Source organism: Scleropages formosus, chromosome 5, assembly GCF_900964775.1.
Source record: "Scleropages formosus chromosome 5, fSclFor1.1, whole genome shotgun sequence".
In the NCBI taxonomy this organism is placed as follows: Eukaryota; Metazoa; Chordata; class Actinopteri; order Osteoglossiformes; family Osteoglossidae; genus Scleropages; species Scleropages formosus.
In genome coordinates, this window is record NC_041810.1 from 28,206,029 (window position 1) to 28,225,441 (window position 19,413).

General features: G+C 46.2%; 1 protein-coding gene across 1 annotated transcript; it reads left to right on the forward strand.

Moving 5' to 3' along the window:
* The first annotated feature begins 1,819 nt into the window (after window positions 1-1,819).
* On the forward strand, window positions 1,820-18,241 carry ap3b2 (adaptor related protein complex 3 subunit beta 2). Its single transcript, XM_029251863.1, has 27 exons — window positions 1,820-1,895; window positions 2,827-2,901; window positions 3,019-3,114; window positions 4,261-4,421; window positions 4,764-4,830; window positions 4,917-5,099; window positions 5,210-5,371; window positions 5,542-5,639; window positions 5,770-5,824; window positions 6,177-6,248; window positions 7,034-7,096; window positions 7,211-7,343; window positions 7,532-7,641; window positions 7,866-8,042; window positions 9,156-9,342; window positions 9,449-9,581; window positions 11,112-11,123; window positions 12,142-12,284; window positions 12,426-12,597; window positions 12,977-13,163; window positions 13,318-13,390; window positions 14,660-14,769; window positions 14,965-15,196; window positions 15,831-15,915; window positions 16,405-16,502; window positions 17,162-17,300; window positions 18,052-18,241. Exons 1-27 carry the CDS (start codon window positions 1,839-1,841, stop codon window positions 18,236-18,238), a joined length of 3,267 nt encoding a protein of 1,088 aa, XP_029107696.1. The 5' UTR covers window positions 1,820-1,838; the 3' UTR covers window positions 18,239-18,241.
* The last annotated feature ends 1,172 nt before the right edge of the window (window positions 18,242-19,413 follow it).

A 19,413-nucleotide genomic window follows, 5' to 3' on the forward strand; every position in this document is an offset into this window, starting at 1 on the left:
AGGGGAACACCTCGGTATAAATAACCCGCTGAATAAATGAGTGCAATAATAACCAATTTAACTCACTTAGAGAACAGCATCTCAGCCGAGTGAACAATGAATGATGCAAATGAATGGGTCCCAAAAGGGCGGCTGTGGAGCAGGAAACAGCTGTTTGTTTTCCAGCATGTGCTCTGCGGAGAGCATCCGCTGCAGGACCTCGTACCCAAATTCCTTCGTTTGAGTTTTAACGCACGCAGAGGACTTTACTGTCAGACTTTGTATTTCTGATAATGGTTTTTTTCTTTTTCTTTTTTCACACAAATTCTCAATGGCAGTTCTACTTATGCTTTCGAGACAAACTGTATGAATTAATGATCCCTGCGGTTGCTGACGGGTCACACGCTGCGGTTCAGCACGTGTTACCTGTTCCCAGCCGTATGTCACTAGAAGGAAAGCCCTGAATGCTGCCATCAGAGCTGTCACCTTAATAAAAAGGACCACGATTTGAACCACAAATTGATCAACTGGTTGAGGTACTTACCTTGCTGTATAGATGGACAAGTCAGTGCAAGTAGCTGAGTGCACAAACCTAGCATTGTAAGCCACCTTGGGGAAAGGCGATGACTACATTTTGATTATTTATAATAATGATGATGATAAAGTTAGGTGTTAAACCTGCAATAACTTCTGTGAAGTGTGTCCTAAGTGGCAATTTTCCTAATGTCAGATCACATATTTACTGCTGAGGTTGGGGGTTACTGAGGTTAATGAGACATCCAGAGGTCCTTGATAAGATGTAACGAAAAGGACGCCCACAGGCATGGGCGATTAAGTTACTCCACCTTTCCGAATCTCGTGAGAATTTTCCTTTGAATAAAAGATGGTGAGGCTGCATATCACGTTACTGATGGCAGCGGCAAACGGGTGTCTCCACCTGCAGGTACGACACCGCGATCTCAACAAAGGAGCCAATGTTATTGAACTGTTGCCAACATCCGAAAGGAAGAATCGAGCAATCGGGTTGATCTTCAGAGGAAAGGAGTTGAGAAGATGGTACAGCGTGGTTCTACACATGTTCCTCCTGTATCACCGTGATGCAATTAGAGCAGTTTCTTTGGTTATTAAATTTCACAGCTTGGTATAATTACCCCAAATGTGTTATTTAGAGGGTTACCAGATGTTTTTTTTTCTTTTCTCCAAAGCAAACAGCTCAGGTCATAAATGTACTCATCTGCTTGAGTGAACATTTAAAACAAGAGTTTACGTTAAACACTTTGCTCAAAGAAACAGCTTTAACCTTTTTTGGCATGAATTCAGTTCCTTAACCACAGCGCCGCCTGGTTCTCAAATAAATGGGCGCTTTCCATCTGTCGCTTCTTGTGTGGAAGTTTATAAGCAGGTTTGATCCTAAAGGGTGGGTGAGCAGCTATGATCAGTCATAGCACAGACAAGTAGGTTTAGATGTCTTCACATTTAATTTAATTGAGAGAAACCTCTGTATTTTAACATCACATCAACCCTCACTGTGAAGCTGGTACATCTCCGGAGGATCACGAACCTCATGTCCGCCAATTAGCTGCTTGTGAGAACTTGGGCTGAACAATGAAGCTCTCGGTGAGGGAAGTGACGGGAAATATCATGTTGGGTCATCCTCAATGAAGGCACCTGCAAAGCCAATAGCTGGTAACAATTATGGTCATCATTGCAAGCAGTGTAATGGAATAACGTGTTAGGTCTGTGGTAAGTCCAGTATAAGAGGATTATTTTCTTAGTGGCATTTCCAGAGAGTCTTGCCGTGAGATTGCGGAGTGTTGAGGCCTGAGTGTTTCCGTTCCAGACACGATGACCTGAAGGAAATGCTGGACAGCAATAAGGACTCCCTGAAATTGGAAGCCATGAAGAGGATTGTGGCAGTGAGTAGTGACTTCTCTCTCACGTGGAACTAAAGACACCTCATATGACACAGCAGATCACTGTGAGTCAGACGTCTATGTGTGAGTGTGGTATTGGTGCAATGAAAATGAACACTCTTGCCATACATCCGATGAGGGTCTGATTAGAAAATACAAGACGTTATAGGCTTTGTTGAAGATCAACTTAGAGTAATACCGTTGAGCAGCATCATTTAACAAGTCGAGGACGTCCTCCGTGGATAGCGAGTTTCCAGCTCATCCTTCACCTAACGTAAGGTTCTGGGAACGGCTTGGTCTATGCAAAGCAAGCCGAGACCCAACGCTCTGCTTTCTGGCGCTGTTGCTAAGGTAAAGGCTTGGCAGTGCCCTATTAAATGGGACAGATGTAAGTGAAAGAAGCTGCAGTTGAGGTGTTAAATATTTATCACCGGTGTTGATATCAGAGCTTTGCAGGAAGATGTCCAGGACTGAATTATTCAGAACACAGAGAGAAAGAACCAGGAAGAATGGAGTCGTGCAGGCCTCTCACTGTGCGTGCGTGAGCTGAGCGCAGGCCGTACACACGTGGCTGAGGTTACCGTTTTTCCATCCCCTAGGCCACGTGCCTAATGTCCGTCTCTGTGGTGTCAGAAGTCTAGATTTTTCTGCAGGCTGGGGGCAGCACTGCAATGATTCCCCCCCGCAGGAAGAAATTGTAAGTGGGTTTCTAGGGACTGTGACTCGAGTGTGGTTTGCGTACAGTTCCCTCGATGAGCGCCGACAGGTCATTGGCTTCCAGCAGGTAGCGCGGTGGTCAAGGAGGTGATCTTTTAGGGCGAGAAGCTGTATGTTCAGTCCTCACAGCAGGCCCTCTTAGTGTATTCATGAGCATATGCTTCAGTAAAATACCTGCTGAGCTGAAAATGAGCATAAAGATGATTTAATATCATAGATGATGGCCAGGGGGAAGAATGCCTCAGACCTCTTCCCTGCAGTGGTGAAGAACGTGGCTTGCAAGAACATTGAGGTAAGTCTGATCACGCTACCCCACACACACTTAAGCTGATCACATTAGCTGCTTGACACACACTTACCAACCAAGTCAGGAAGGTGTATCTGTAGATAACGTTCTCCCATTCTCCAGGTGAAGAAGCTGGTGTATGTGTACCTTGTGCGCTATGCTGAAGAGCAACAGGACCTGGCACTTCTCTCCATCTCCACCTTCCAGAGAGGCTTAAAGGTTGGCGTATCAAAGCGAAGAACGTAACTATGTGTAGAGGAAAATTTTGTTTGCAAGAAGCACATTCCAGGAGGCGTGGTGGCGCAGCAGGCCAGGTTTGGCCAGGTCCCGCTCTCTGGTGGGTCTGGGGTTCGAGTCTTGCTTGGGGTACCTTGCAACAGACTGGCGTCTGGTCCTGGGTGTGTCCCCTCCTCCTCTAGCCTTGCGCCCTGTGTTGCCGGGTTAGGCTCCGGTTCTCCGCAACGCTGTTTAGGACAGGCAGCTTCAGACTGTGTGTGTGTGTGTGTGTGTGCGTGCGTGTGTGGCACATTCCTGACAAAGCCTTCACACCCTTTTAAGTCATGTAGAAGGTGTTTTTTAATCTAAGGTGGTTATATTGGTTCCATGTAAAGATTTTATAGTTTATTAAACCTCAAGGTGAAAGGAAGGCAAACTGTAAGCATTATAATGACATCACATGTGAACAGGCCACTATACCAGATTTAGGAAATCTAGATACGTTATCATGTGGACACTCACTGGCTGCTGCACATCTCATTCCCATACCAACTCTAGTCTCCAGAAGCACCACTGCTTTAGTATTCACGACCATCAGTAAGCTGGAAACCCTCTGGCTAATGTACCAGTGTACTGGGCAGCAGGTGTCATGATGGTTAGACCCATCTCTACGTTTTGAATCCCATCTTCTGCTGCAGGCCACCAGGGCATGTCAGGTTCAAGGAGGGACCAGGCAAGGGTTGAGTGTGTGCACATTTGTGGCTCTTTTTATTCTTCTTTCCCATAACAAAGCAAATATAGCCAAAAAAAAAAGAGCAAAAGAGAGCAAACAAGTCAACAACATGTTTTTGCAAGAGAGGAACAACAGTTTTAACTAAAGTCTGTAACTCCAGAGCCACCAGAGCAACCTTCCCCCTTCTGTCTCTAGCTCTTGTTGGTCTCTGCTTTTTAAAAGGTCCCTTCTCATTTCCCACAAAGGTATTGACCCTCAAATTCCTCCAGTAAAAACTACACGGCTGTATAAATAAATCACTGTAAGTAGCTTAATACTGTAAGTCACTTTGGAGAAAAGCTTCAGGTAAATGAATAATTGTAAACGTAATGTGTGGTCCCTCTGGCTGTACTTATCGTTGTGGCTGAACCCACCAGGACCCGAACCAGCTGATCCGAGCCAGTGCTCTGCGAGTCCTTTCCAGCATCCGGGTTACCATCATTATACCCATCATGATGTTGGCCATCAAGGATGCTGCCTCTGACATGTCCCCCTACGTACGCAAGACGGCAGCCCATGCTATACCCAAGCTCTACAGGTACAGATGTCATGCAGCATCATAGAAAGGTGGAGGTCTGGAAGTTTCTGTCTGAACCTGGTTAGCCCTTGATACACAGTCCTGTTACAAGGGCTCTCCACGCAGCCAATCTCGTCACGGGTTCTCCCATCATACACAGACCTGACACAGAGAGTCATATCACAAGGAGTTTCCACAAAAGGAGTTTCAATACAAGGTGTTCCATAACAGAGGGAATCCTCACCCAAACAGTTCCATCTTGACACATGCCATCACATGGAGTCCCATCACGGTGAGCCAAAAACCCACACAAGTTCAAAGACCACCATAGCCTATTACTTAAAGGCTTTCTCCCATGTCCAGTTTGGACCCAGAGCAGAAGGAACCTCTGATAGAAGTCATTGAGAAACTTCTCGCTGATAAAACAACGGTGAGTCCGGTTTCTCATTGTCACGGGTTTGCATGTGTTGGTTAGCGAGAGTTATTGCATCCCATTCACTACCTCGTCCATGGCAGCTCGTGGCTGGGAGCGTAGTCATGGCCTTCGAGGGCGTGTGTCCCGAACGCATCGATCTTATCCACAAGAACTACCGCAAGCTCTGCAACCTGTTGATCGATGTGGAGGAATGGGGCCAGGTGGTCATCATCAACATGCTGACGCGTTACGCCCGTACGCAGTTCCTCAACCCCAATGCCAATGTGAGTGTGTGCTTGGATGTCAGCACCCTCCCTGCTACCTTTGACTTCTTTCTCTAACATGTGTGACACTCTGTCTCTGCTCCCTTCCACCTCATTGAAACCCAATGCAGGAGGTCCTACTGGAGGAAGGTGAAGAGAAGGAATTCTATGGCTCTGATGAGGAGGAGGGAAAGGAGGAGAAGGTTGAGAAGAAGAAACCCTACGTGATGGACCCTGACCACAGGCTTCTGCTGCGCAACACCAAGCCCCTCCTTCAGAGCCGCAACGCAGCAGTGAGTGCTGACTGCAGACCAGAAATCATGCTCGTACACATCGTGACTTAGAACCATAGTCACGGTTTCATACATTGTGATCTTTGTCATGCTCAGGGTTGGACCACAGGCAGTAAAGTGAGCGTGAGCAGTTAGTGTTACAATGTTTGTGCTTCTGTGTGTATCTGCAGGTTGTTATGGCTGTTGCTCAGCTCTACTTCCACTTGGCCCCCAAAGCTGAGGTGGGGGTCACCGCCAAGGCTTTGGTGCGGCTACTGAGGAGTCACAGGTCAGTCCTCATGGGCACTAGTCATTTATTCGTTAAATAATAAATTAAAATATAAAAAATGCTTGTGATACTCATTTCTCGGTGTCCTCAAGCTCAGGCTGGGTACTGACCGAACTCCTTTTCTCTGCAGTGAAGTTCAGTTTGTGGTCCTACAGAACGTGGCAACTATGTCCATAAAACGCAAGGTGAGTTGATGCCACTATGTGCGGTTGTATTCACATCAAAGCATCTCAGCTGAGGGAGCACTGAGGTCTCCTAACCAGTCTGCCAAGTATCGGCAAGACTTAGTATATCTCCACTGTTGGGGATTACGAGGACATAGAATATTCTGGGATCTCCTAGAAGCTTTTGCGCAGTCAAGCCATTGATATACGTATAACTCTAGGATGACTGCAGTGCAACATGCAGGTGGCTTAGAAGAGCAGTAATTGCTCATCTGTTGGAAGAAGATTCTAGAATGAAGAACATTGCGTCTCTAGCTTCACATACACTTAAAGATCTAAAACTGAAAGTAACTGAAAATCCCACCTCTTTTAGGGGATGTTTGAAACCTACCTGAAGAGCTTCTACATCCGCTCCACAGACCCCACCCAGATCAAAGTTCTCAAGGTGACCTTGAACTAATGGCTGTTTAATGTTAACTTAGGACAGATCATTTTAAATATGTTTTTTTCACTATGCAATATGAAGCAGGAAGTTAGTTAAGAGTCTTGCCATGCGTGAAGTTTACAGAAAAGTGCTGGAGTAGCTGGAAGCAGGTAAACAATGGACAAGGTAACTTGTAATGACAGGCATCCCTCAATTTACACATTTTTGTTAATCCAGAATTTCGGTGGAACAGTTCTTGGGTGTTGATATTCAATTTTCAATTTACAGAACAAAAAAATCAGAAAAGCATTTGTATTTTTATCATTTAAGTAAAATAATGAGAAATATTCTTTCGGTATCCAAAACCATCTGCAGTGTTTTCAAGAACAAATTAATTTCATAAATCGAGGGATGCCTGTATATACACACACACACATTTTCAGAACCGCTTGTCCCATACGGGGTCACGGGGAACCGGAGCCTACCCGGTAACACAGGGCGTAAGGCCGGAGGGGGAGGGGACACACCCAGGACGGGACGCCAGTCCGTCGCAAGGCACCCCAAGCAGGACTCGAACCCCAGACCCACCGGACAGCAGGACCGAGGTCCAACCCACTGCGCCACCGCACCCCATCCTGCCTGTATATATCTGATCCCAAATTTTCTAAAGCAGTAATGCAACAAGTGACTCTTTCAAAGAAAGAATACCTGATGGTACCATTGACATGGTTAAAATCTGATTTAAATGAACAAGCTTGATTTCGCCCTTCACTTTGATTAGGATGTGTCTTTTGGTCTCTCTGCAGCTAGAGGTGCTAACCAACTTGGCAACCGAGACCAGCATATCTATTATTCTGAGAGAATTCCAGGTAACGTGAATTGGCTTCACGCTCATTCTATTTCCATGAGGAACTTTCTCGCATGTCTGTTCAGGGCCGAAGTGCTTGCTGGGAAATATACTTTATTTAATGTTCCTTCCTCAGACATATATTAAAAGCATGGATAAGGACTTTGTTGCTGCCACCATTCAAGCGATTGGCCGCTGTGCTACCAACATCGGGGAGGTGAGGGACACGTGTCTAAATGGGCTGGTCCAACTGTTGTCCAACCGTGATGGTGAGTCCTTGAGGAACCCTGCCATTCCTGTAGATCATGCCATAAAATGCATTGCTTGCTCTTCAAATGCCGCCAAATGCTCCGTAGCACTTCACCATGAAAACGAAACCATTCAGCAAAAGCTATCTTGAATACCACATCATGCCATTATGTTTTTGTACTATGCTTAAGTAATGTGACCGCTGCAGAGCTGGTGGTGGCCGAGTCTGTGGTGGTCATCAAGAAGCTGCTGCAGATGCAGCCGGAGCAGCACAGTGACATCATCAAGCACATGGCTAAGCTCATAGAAAACATCCAGGTGAGGCTCTATCATCTAACATTTTATGTTTACAGTCAACTAGAATAGCTTGTACAAGGGTTCGACAGTGTTTCTCTGCCTTTTAAGAACCTTGAGTCTTAAGATCAAGTCCTCTTTCTCTGCATTCACTGCAAATTCCCTTCTCCAATCCCCCAAACCCAGCCTCAATGGGTGCTGCAGCACTTTGCTCTTCATGTCTTCCTCTCTGCTCCCCAACCCCTCAGGTGCCCATGGCACGAGCCAGTATACTGTGGCTCATTGGCGAGTACTGTGAGCACGTGCCCAAGATCGCTCCGGATGTGCTGAGAAAAATGGCTAAGTCCTTCACCAGCGAGGAGGACATTGTGAAGCTGCAGATCCTCAACCTGGCAGCCAAGCTCTACCTGACCAACTCCAAGCAGGTGAGCAGGCTGCACTCACCATATAATATAACAGGGATCCACCTTTTTGCTAAACAAGATGCTATTGATGTTAACGTTCCCCTCAGGGAGATTTACTGACAGAAGATGTTTTACGGTAATGGTAGTGTATGGTAAATTAATTACACTAGTGATTGAAAATGAGCTGAAAAAGGAAGGGAAGAGAAGAGAACGTTTTTGGCAGGATGTGCTGCCAAGACGCTGAGGGGCTTTTGTTGCTGTGTTCCAGAACTGATGGTGTTTGTGTTTGGTGCTTTTGAACAACAGCAGGGGTCCCCAGTGGGTGGAGCGCTGGTCTATTGTACCCTAGGGTGGCTATAGCTCTCATACCTGCAGCACTTAGTGTGGTGGTTAGAGCTCTCACCTTGCAGTAGAAGAACCTGGGTTTGAATCCCATTCCTACTGTACTACTCTTCAACAATATCCTTACTCTGACTTAATAGAGTAAATATTACCCAGCTGTATAAATGGATAAAATCACTGTACAAGTACAGTAGCTTAGCGGACAGGGCCAACATTGTAAGTTACTTTGGACAAAGCCATTGGGTAAATGAATTGATGACAATACTATGACTTTAAATTCTGATGGTGACCACATAATCACAGTAAATACCACAGTCTGGGAGACACACAAAGCATCCAAATGCATGTGTTTTGTATGTCACCAAGCACAGCTTGATGTCCATAGGCAGCACTCTTTCACGGTGTCCTGCGCCTCAAAAATGTTTCCGACTTTCGTTTTTCAAGGTAGAAGGATCAAAATGATGACCAAAGTAGAGGTTCAGAGGTGGTTGGGAAAGGCTACCTGTGGTTGGGTTGGCATCCTAAGGGAGGGTTGTTTTGGGACAGTTAACCGCATGGGTGCCTGTAGTCAACCCAACCCAGCCTCACAATGGTCCTCACCTGCACTGTCTGTGGCTCTCAGTTCAGGTCATGCAGCCTTGATGGGAACTTCAGTATCTCTGCCTGGTGCCGAAAATCTCAGATCTTAAGCTTTCTAATGTCATGGGGTTCTAGCAAAGCAGCAGTCCTGTATCAGTAACTTGTATTTTCTAAATAAAAAAAAAAAAAAAAAAAATCTGTCCTATGTTTCAGACAAAATTGCTTACTCAGTACGTGCTGAACCTTGCCAAGTACGACCAGAACTATGATATCCGGGACCGGGCGCGGTTCATACGCCAGCTCATCGTGCCCACCGACAAGGGCGGCGCCCTCAGCAAGTACGCCAAGAAGCTCTTCCTGGCTCTCAAGCCAGCCCCCATCCTCGAGTCTCCCTTCAAAGGTACAGGAGAGACACTAGCAGGGTGATGACTCTAGAGACAGGTCCCCCCAGTCTCAGAGTGTATTTGTGGGACTACTCTGTCTCCATGTGATTTTGTGTCCTGTAGACAGAGACCACTTCCAGCTGGGCTCCCTCTCGCACTTGCTCAACGTCAAGGCGGGGGGCTACCAGGAGCTGCCCGACTGGCCCGAAACCGCCCCGGATCCTTCCGTGCGCAATGTGGAGGTGATGGATGCTGTGTGTTGCCATGGAAACTGTAACAGTAAAAGAGTGGGGTTCCTGGGGTGGCGAAGGGTGAGCTGTGGGTCTGTGAGCAGTTCTGGGGGAGAGCAGCAGCTTGTTCGCACCCCTAGGAAACCTTCCAGCTTTCAAGCAGCGCTCTGCTGTACACTGGGCTCAAGTAAATGTGTACATGTACAAATGCGTATGTGTGTTTGCGAATGTCATACACGCTAATGATCTTATGCAGGAGCAGGCTGACCTTACTGGCAGTGTCAGTTGGGAGAGTCACTCCTCTCTCCAGCGAGGCTATCGGGGTGCCCATGGCAACAGGATGCAGACTGTTCTGCTACCGAAAGATAAGCAGACAGGCACATGGCAGGTCACACAACACCCTAGAGCTGAAATTCCACCCAGAGGTGCCCCCCCTGCCTCTGGACACTCACATTTCACAGCTCGGGTTGCTGCACCTCCAACGAGGTGGAGATACAGCTCCGCCTTTCAGTACACAGCTGCCCCACTTGCCACATCAAAACCATGACTTTGCACACCTGTCAACTGCGAGTTTCCACCGGGTGTCGATCCAGACTCTGTACTTTCCCCCTCCACTCTTGCAATCAGTTCCGGAAGCAATAAGAGCAGGGCGTTCACATTTTCAGTGACCCATCTGCTTCGCACCCCACTCAGCTGTGTATGACCTGCTCCTCTTTATCCTGCTCCACAGCTGGAGGAAGCCATTTCACCCAGTGAGGGGCGGATCGGCTTGCTGGGAGACTGGCAAGAGGTGCCCCCTCCCCGTTGGAGTGTGTTTGTCCCACTTCTCTATCCTTCTAGTTAACCTCTGGCCTTCCAGACAGCCTTCAGGTGTTATAGACAGGCCTTGAGCCTTGCACGTGGTCCTTGGGTGTAGGGTAGGTCCTGCAACATAGTCCTGATGCTCCTTGGATGCGATGTTCTTTGAAATTGACCAAATACTTCTATTTTTTCCCCCCAAATTGACCGTTGTGGTTGTCTCTTAATGTTACATACGTTGTCCGTTTTGTTTCTTGCACATTTGTATTTGGATGTTATTAAAGGAGTGTGAGGAAAAGCACGACTGCGTCAGCGCTGAAGCGGGCAGCTCGAATTCGTTGAAGCAAAGGGTTACGTAACTATAGTACCGGGAAACACAAAGCAGTACGTGAAGTCACAGGTGGCGACGGTTTCATTCCCTCCATGCTGATGACGAACTCGATGTTCTCAGAAGACAGACAGCGGGTAGGAAGTCAAGTCAAGTCGAGCTTTATTGTCATTCCACTACATGTGTGGACATACAGTGGGACGCAATGTCGTGTCTCGCAGGACCACGGTGCTGCGTAAATAAGCATAAATATAAACATACAACACTAGACATAAGGACAGTTTTTAGACCTACATAGCTAACTTACTAAGTCGCTAATCTAAATATACATATACTATAAACAGTTAACTATACATACACATAACCTAAGACAGACTATACAAGTACTTACATAATAACTGTACATGATATTGTGAAGAGTGAGGAAGAGTGAGACGGTCCTGTGGCGGTTGACTGTCACATCCCCAATCGGAGAGCTGTCTCTCATGAGTCCCTATGGGCTCCACTGAGTGGTAGGAGTCCTTCAGATCTATAGATCTCTTGGATTGTCTGTCCACAGTGGTCAGAGATAGAAGTCTGGCCTCAAGCTCATTTCTGGGGTCATCCACCTAGGTTGGGTTAGCTAGTACAGACAAGGGTCTGGGGGTCTACTCAAGCGGGAGGTAAAGTGCAGGTGGACAGCAGGATTTCCGGGTGTCTCTCTTCGGATCTCCTCATCTTCTGTGTGCTGTGATGTGTGCTGATATTGTTATTCTTCCAAAAGTACTTTCTGCAATCTCCTCGCCCATCGTTTGTCCTGTGAGCTCTGTATCTCTGCACTGACCATTGATGTGTAGGATAAAGCAGCAATGTGTGACCACTTAGGCCACCAGACAGGTCAGCAGTCAAACTCATGTAGCTTCCTGGCTGGAGGAGCTCAGGGAAAGTTGACACGAGGTGCTCTGTTCTTCAGGGATATGCTCTGGACCACTGTGACCTTGCATTGGACTAGCACTTATTGAGAAAGGATGGATCTTCGCTCATAAGAGCAAACAGATGGGCAATAATTTACACTTCTTTTGGACATCTTGTCCTGAATCAGCTGTATTGTCCCTGATAGTTACTACAGATCGACTCCTAGGACGTTTTTAGGGCACTAGTGATTGTGGTTCACCTCTGCTTCGCAAGTCAACCCCAGGGGATGAACTCCTCTGAGGATGTGGAAAGAGAGCCACTAATCGATGGGGATCAACCTATTTTTTTTTAAACCATGGTCTGCATGCCAAAAGAGCATCCCAAATCCCCAGTGATCCACAAACCCCTGCTGTCAACTTGTCGAGCTCCTTGAAGAGCAGCATGTGGAAAAAATTCCCAAGACCATGCTTTGGTTCTTCTTTTGGGGGACACTGGGTGCAGATTTTATGGTGGCAATACACGTTTTGTGTGGTTTTCTACCCCTTGTGGGTCTAGTTACATGGCAGTGACCCTGTCCTTGCCTTCCGACAGGTTCCGGAATGGACCAAGAGCAGCAGTCGCGAGAAGCGGAAGGAGAAGAAAAAGGTGGAGAAACCATTCTACTCAGACTCTGAGGACGAGTCTCGGCTGACCGAATCGGCTGACAGCGGTAACCACAGTGGATGTTGGGTCGCCATAGCGACCTAGTTAATGTTCATGTATTCCACATGAATATTTGGATTTGTATCCGTGCTGTTGTGTCACTAGTGATCCAGACCTTCCACTGACCCTCTCTCCCTCGTCCCCACAGACTCAAACACAGGCAGCGGGTCAGAGAGCAGCAGCGCCACTGAGGAAAGCGACTCGGGTTCCAAAAGTGAGGACAGTGGAGGGGAATCGGAGTCCGAGCAGCAGGAGAAGCCAAATAGGAAGGCGGATAAGAGCAGCCGAGCTCAGAGAGTCACACAGGAGACGGGTGATAGGTGAGGAGTGAAACCATGGGATGTCAGCAACTGGGAGGACTTCAATAATAATAATGAAGAGGAAAAAATCCAGCCAGACTGGATTAACTGCAAACACACATACACACACCTTGCTAGTAAGGGCAGCAAAATAAATAGCTTTAGCTGCAGAATTAACTCAATGGCAGTTGGGGTTGCAACAGACAAGCTGGATACGTGACTGTAATTTAAGTGTGTGTGTGTATGTGTGTGTGCGTGTGCGTGCGCGTTCACTGAACGGGATTATGTATCCAGGCACCCCGAATCAAGGTATTAAACAGCAAGTCGAGCTGCAAAAATGAGTCGGCCCGTTTTTCGAGAAATGGGAGCTCCTGTAACACGGCTGTAACCTGAACCGCAGCGAGCGGAGCAGCGGAGAGGAGAGGAGGACGGCGAAGAAGACGACAGAGCCGAGAAGTGAGTCGGAGTCTGAGGAGGAGGGGAAGGAGAGCTCGTCGGAGAGCTCCGAGTCGGAGTCCGAGTCTGAGACAGAGTCCAAGGAAGAGTCTGAGCCTGACACAGAAGCCAAAAGAAATGCAAAGAAGAAGGTGGGAGTTAGTGTGGTGCTGGATAGGATAGGATATATATAGGATAGGGTGTCACAGTCCTATTCAATCTTATCCCATCCCATCCACCTGTCCATAATGTCCACCAGGTATTACTTTACTGGATTTCTTTTTTTAATCTTCATTATTTTTGCAGGCCATCACACCCAGAGCACCTGACAAGCCTAGAGAAGAGAAGCAGGAAGTGTCTCTCCTTGACCTAGATGACTGTATGTGATACGGTTACGTTAACGTTACTTCATTTAGCAGATGTTTTTCTCCGAAGCGACTTCCAGTGAACTCTGTGTAGTTTTATCAGCCCACACACTTTATTCACCACGGTGACTTACACTGCTAGATACACTACTTACACTGGGTCACTCATCCATACATCAGTGGAACACACATACTATGGGGAACCTGAACAGCATGTCTTTGGACTGTGGGAGGAAACCAGAGCACCTGGAGGAAAGCCTTGCAGACGGGGAGAACATGCAAACTCCACACAGACTGAGCGGGGATCGAACCCACCTCCTCTCACACCACCCAACATTTATGTAACATTTATATTTCAGATAAACCCTTAATTGAAGGAGTGCCACTAAAACAGAAAGTATATCATCCTAACATGGATAAACAGTTAATGATAGTAACGATACTTTTTCATAACGATTTGTTTAATAAGGGAAAAACCTATATGCATCTACTCGTGAAATGTATTAATGTATATATTCTCTTTTATATGGTGGTATGTGATAAATTGACTCTACTCAAGAATCACGTTTCTGCATCCAGATCTTTCCTTCTGTTCATGTAATGCACTTTTTTATTGTTCTCCGAGATGTACATCTGCTAAATGAATAAATGTAAGTGTAGTGAGTGAGTGGGTGAGTAATAAGCACATAAACACACGGTCGACATACAGAATCTGTACATGTGGTGAAAGTGCTGGGATATTCCTATTAAGTGGGTGGCACAGTGAGTAGCGCTGCTGTCTCACTGTGTCTTTGTGGTGCGAGAGGACGTGGGTTCGATCCCCGCTCAGTCTGTGTGGAGTTTGCATGTTCTCCCCATGTCTGCGTGGATTTGCTCTGGCTTCCTCCCACAGTCTGAAGACATGCTGTTTAGGTTCACCCAGAGTGTGTGTGTGTTCCACTGATGTATGGATGAGTGACCCATTGTAAGCAGTGTATGTCACCACAGTGAATAAGGTGTGTGGGCTGACAAAACTACATAGAGTTCATTGGAGGTCGCTTTGGAGAAAAGCATCTGCTAAATAAATAAATGTAAGTGCTGCACAAAGCATCCTAAAAATTACATTAAAATGTGACTTGAAAAAGGACTCTTAAGTTAGATACCTCTACACCCTCAGAGGCTGAACTGCAGTTTATTGCGGTATGATGTGGTTACTTCATTGAAGAATACCTATTATGTTTATTCTGGGTATGTGACATCTGTGGATAATCCCACCTTCTCTTTGTTTCCCTACCGACATCCAGTTGACTTGAACCCGTCTCCTCGGGTCAACCCGGTCAACAGTTTTATGTCCAGCAGTCTAGTGGCAGATCTGGAAGGCTTGTCCCTGACCCACTCTGCACTGCCCCCTCCTGTAAGTGACTTGAACTGCAATTCCTCCAGACAGTGACCTGTAATTCTTCTTCATACTGGCCTTGTTACAGTAACTTGAATAAACAATTAAATAAATTTAACCTGGATCTTTACATTGAAGAATGGCTTGGAATTACTTAAATTATTCTGGCACAGCCGGGTGTTATTCGTGTGTATTTTGCCGTGCTCTGCGCAGACCATCAGCCCCACGTTCAGCTCACTGAAGACCTATGAGCTCCTGCACCGCCTCACCGGCGAGGGCTTGGCTGTGGGCTACTGCTTCGGCCGCCAACCATTCGTACGCGACCCTCACATGGTCACCGTGCAGATCCAGTTCACCAACCACATGGACACAGAGGCCCGGAACCTGCGTGTCCGGGAGCCCAGGCTGCAGTCCGGCATGAGGATCAAGGAGTTCCCAGAGATCGGTGCGTGAGCCCTGGAACGCCTCGAAAAACCACTTACCTTTGGTCAGGTGGTCTACAGGTCAAGAGTGGTCACCTTACAATCAAAGGACCTGGCTTTGAATCCCAACTTCAAGTGTAGCACCCTTGACCAAGCCACTTACTTCAAAGGGATCCAGTAAAAATAATCCTGCTATAGCAATTTACCAATTTCTACAAGTCACTTATTCTACAAACATAATATTATAAGCTGCCTTATTATTATTATACTGTATTATATGTATACTGTAAGGTGTCCGCTAAATAATGGTTAACAGCTCTGCAAACTGTTTTCTGCAGCATATTCTCGATTTTTTTTTTTTTTTTTCCCCCCCCCTATTAGTAATCAGAAGCAGTTGCTCAGTGTGGCACAACACTTTGCACAGATCAGTGGAAACTGGAGCCAAAATCTGCCTTAATTATACAGTAAATACACATGTGCAGCAATGAACCTGGAGTTGTCATTGGTAAAACCCTCCAGTAAACACAAACTTTACCACGCATCGCTTTGCACTTCCAAACACTGTTTCATCAGCTGAGTGCTTTCTCTGATGTATCCTCCCCGTTATGATATTTTTCATCTTCGCTGCTGTCATTTCTACCGTGGTAATGTTGTCAGAGGTGCTACCACCCGGCGAGACGGTCACCACGGTGATGGGCATCGACTTCTGTGATTCTACGCAGGCGGCCAATTTCCAGCTCTGGTAAGAGTAACCTGCTACCCCACCCTCAGCCCCACATATGGTGATGTGCAAGGAACTGCTGTGAACACCAGGGTCTTTAGATAAGGTGTAGAGAAGTGTGTTTAAAAAAAAAAAAGTTCATCTGGAAGATGTAGTGTCTTCTTTGAGTGAACCTGCCGAGTTGAGTCTGACATCCTCAGTCACACTACACGTTCCAGGAGGTTTTAAACAGCAAGAGGCATAATGCCTTGCAATCAAAGGTTCTGGGTTCAAGTCCTCCTCCTGCTCTAGAACCCTTGATCAAGGTGACGTAGCTGTATAAATGAGAAAATAATTATCAGAAACATTGTGCACAGGCCTTGCGCTCTTAGTGATTGTGGAGAAAACTGACAGGTCAATGAATGAATGGTAATGGAGAAACTTTCAAAAAGGGACAGAGAAGATCCCGTAATTCTCAACGCTCAAAGTGGAGATGCCCTCACGTCAGCATGAGTCTCTTCTCTCGCTCAGCACCCACACCAGGAAGTTCTGTGTGTCCATCCAGCCCCCTGTGGGAGAGCTAATGGCGCCGGTGTTTATGTTGGAGAACGAGTTCAAAAAGGAACAAGGTGAGTTACAGCCATTGTGGAGCCACGTTGTTGAACGATCAGTTGGCCTGAACCACTGTCCACCGTCTGTTCCCTTTAGCCGAAAGCCCTTGAATAAAGAAGTAGGACTCAGGTGTTAAACTTGTCACTAATTACGAGCTCCGTTGATGTGCCGTTTGCATTGCTCATCATGGGTTTCATCATGACTTTTCTTGAACGGTCATTTTCCTTCATTCACAAGCACTCGAACGACACCAGAAATAGGATCCCTTTAATGAGGGCGCAACTCGTGATTTGTGTTCTAATCATTCATAAGACAAAGCTGAGAGCCCTCATCTTCACATCTTGTTGTAACATAGCAACCCGCTTCCCTAACTGGTGCCAAGTTTGAAGAGGTCTCTAAGCTAATGAACTCATCATATCCTTGCATTTTTTCCCCATACATTCCCCATCCATCTTAGATGGATAGTGCACAACTCAAGATGTTGACTTGTTTGACTGTCATTAGCAGGATCCTAGCTCAGTCTCGAGGGATACTTTACAATGAATCTTTTAGATGAGTGTCAGCCTCTGTGGGGGGATCCCTGTAGACTCTCTAAGAAAGGGGATCAGTGGCAGAGGTCTGACAGCGTGGTGTTCTCCCCTGTCAACTTCTCTGAACCTGAACCCAACCTTCTCAGGTCAGTTGATGGGCATGAATGAGATCAAGGAGACTTTAGTGTTGGGTGAGGCATGCCAGAGCGACTACGCCATTGTGCAGAGGGTCACCGCTGCTGCCAACGTTGGCCAAGTGCCCTGTGGCTCAGACCAGGAGTACAGGTGAGCTTGCATCGGCCCACCGCTGTGTCCAACCCTAGTACTTGCATGTTGTCTCTGTGGAGCAGAGATTCTTAACCAGGGCTCCATGGACTGCAAGATGGTCTGAGGATACAGCTTCCAGGTGGTCCATTAAGTTCATCATTGATCTGAAATGACACTGCCTCCCAAAATAGAAGGCAAATAAAATATTTCTATGCTACTTCTATCTATGGGGCAGCACAGTGGTGCAGTGGGTAGTGTGTGTCTCCTCCTGGTTCTCTGCTGTTCTCCCACAGTCCAAAGTTATGTGTTGGTGTTTATGAATCGATGACTCTAGTGTGTGAATGTGTGGGCATGGATAATGCTCTGTGCTTCCAGAGTAGACTCTGGACCACTGAAACCTTATTTTGGGTTATCGATACTGACTGTTACTATCTGTAACTTAATTCTTTGTGAAGGTAATCAGTTTTGATTGCAAAAATTTCTCAGAATTTCTTTATGGACATTTTTCTAAGAGGGAGTCTTTAGCTGTCCCCTAGACCCTTGAAGGGGCCTAGGAAAGCTCAAGAACCTCTGCTGTAGAGGCTGTGATGAGACAGGGAGCTCTAGAGGTATGACCCTGCTGTCCCGGTTTGTAATTATATGTATCAGTAACATCTTTAAACACTTACAAAAATACATATTTGTAAATGACATCCTTATTATTTTTGTGTCTCTTCTTCCTGTGGCTTTGCTTTCAATTTCATCCTTTAACACTCTGACCTAAACTCAGCTCCACTCCTCCTCCCTGCTCACCGCTGGTGTCCAGGTTCGCGGGAAAGACGATGACCAGCAACAGTTTAGTGTTGGTTACTGTGATAACCAAGAGGGACCGGACTGCACAGCTGACTGTCAACTGTGAGAAGATGGTGATTGGCACCATGCTGGTGAAGGACATCCTCCACGCCCTCTCCCAGTGAAGAATCCACCTTCAGCTTTCTCGCAAAAGTCTCCTTCCTACACTTGGTCTCATCATGAAATACAAGCAGTTTGACAATAGATTAAGAAAAGTATGGATATACAGATGAAAGGATTTACTAATATTGTGTATGAAAACTGATCAGTTAGGATTAGTAATGAAGACACATTTAACTCATTAAATCAATACGAGGTTAATGTGAGAGAGGCAGAGCACCAAGCTGATACTTACAAGAGAACTGTACAAATAACATATGTAATGGTAAATGTTTTTTTTTTTTTTTTAAACAAAGAAACAAATCAGTCTTAGTGCTGTCCTCCCTTGTGCACATTTGAGATGTCCGAATCACCCAGCTGTAAACATGGGTAAATCATTGGAAGTCGCTTTGGAGAAAAGCATCAGCTAAATGAGTAAATTTCTCCGGTGTTGCACGGGGAGGTTAGAAGGACACATCATCTCCTTCATCGTCCTAGTGAGAAGGTCGGATGTGTAAAACTCAGGGCAAGAGGTGTGGAGGGTCAGAACTTGTGGTATTGCTCACAGCGCTAACACATTAGCCTACTGAAGATCCTTCCGGAAGCATTTTTGCAGTCAGCTAAGTGCAATACCAGAGGAGATTTGTTATTTTGTCATTGACTTGCCTGTAGAGTTTGGTTATGATGGGTGACCCTGAGGTCACACCCGTCTCCTCAGAACAAACTGAAAGGGTTCAAATATCACAAATCATATGTCTGTAGATCCTTAAAGTATAGCCACAGATTTCAGGTGTGTGTATCTGTGTGTTGCTTGTAGCTCTTTTGGTGCGGAAAAAAATACGAACACAGACGGTTGCCTTAATGAATGACAGATACACCTGTGTTTGAAATCCACCAAATGTGGGAAATTTTTCGTTTCTTCAAATCCACAAGGATATATGCTAAAGCCCTGGAGATTTGTAACTTTCTTTTAAAATGGTGTACAAGGTACAAGTCTAGAAGTGACAAATAATTTGGACACTGTGATGTGGCACTATGTTGCAATCAAATTGAAAAGACAATTTCCCATGTCAACAACTTGACTGTTAGTGTTTTGTGTTTGGAACCACGCTCTTTGGGCTGATGGGAATAATTCTGTTTTTCTCTTGAAGTGTTTGTGTGTTCAATCCTTTTGACTTCTATAAAATTCACCTATTGAAGC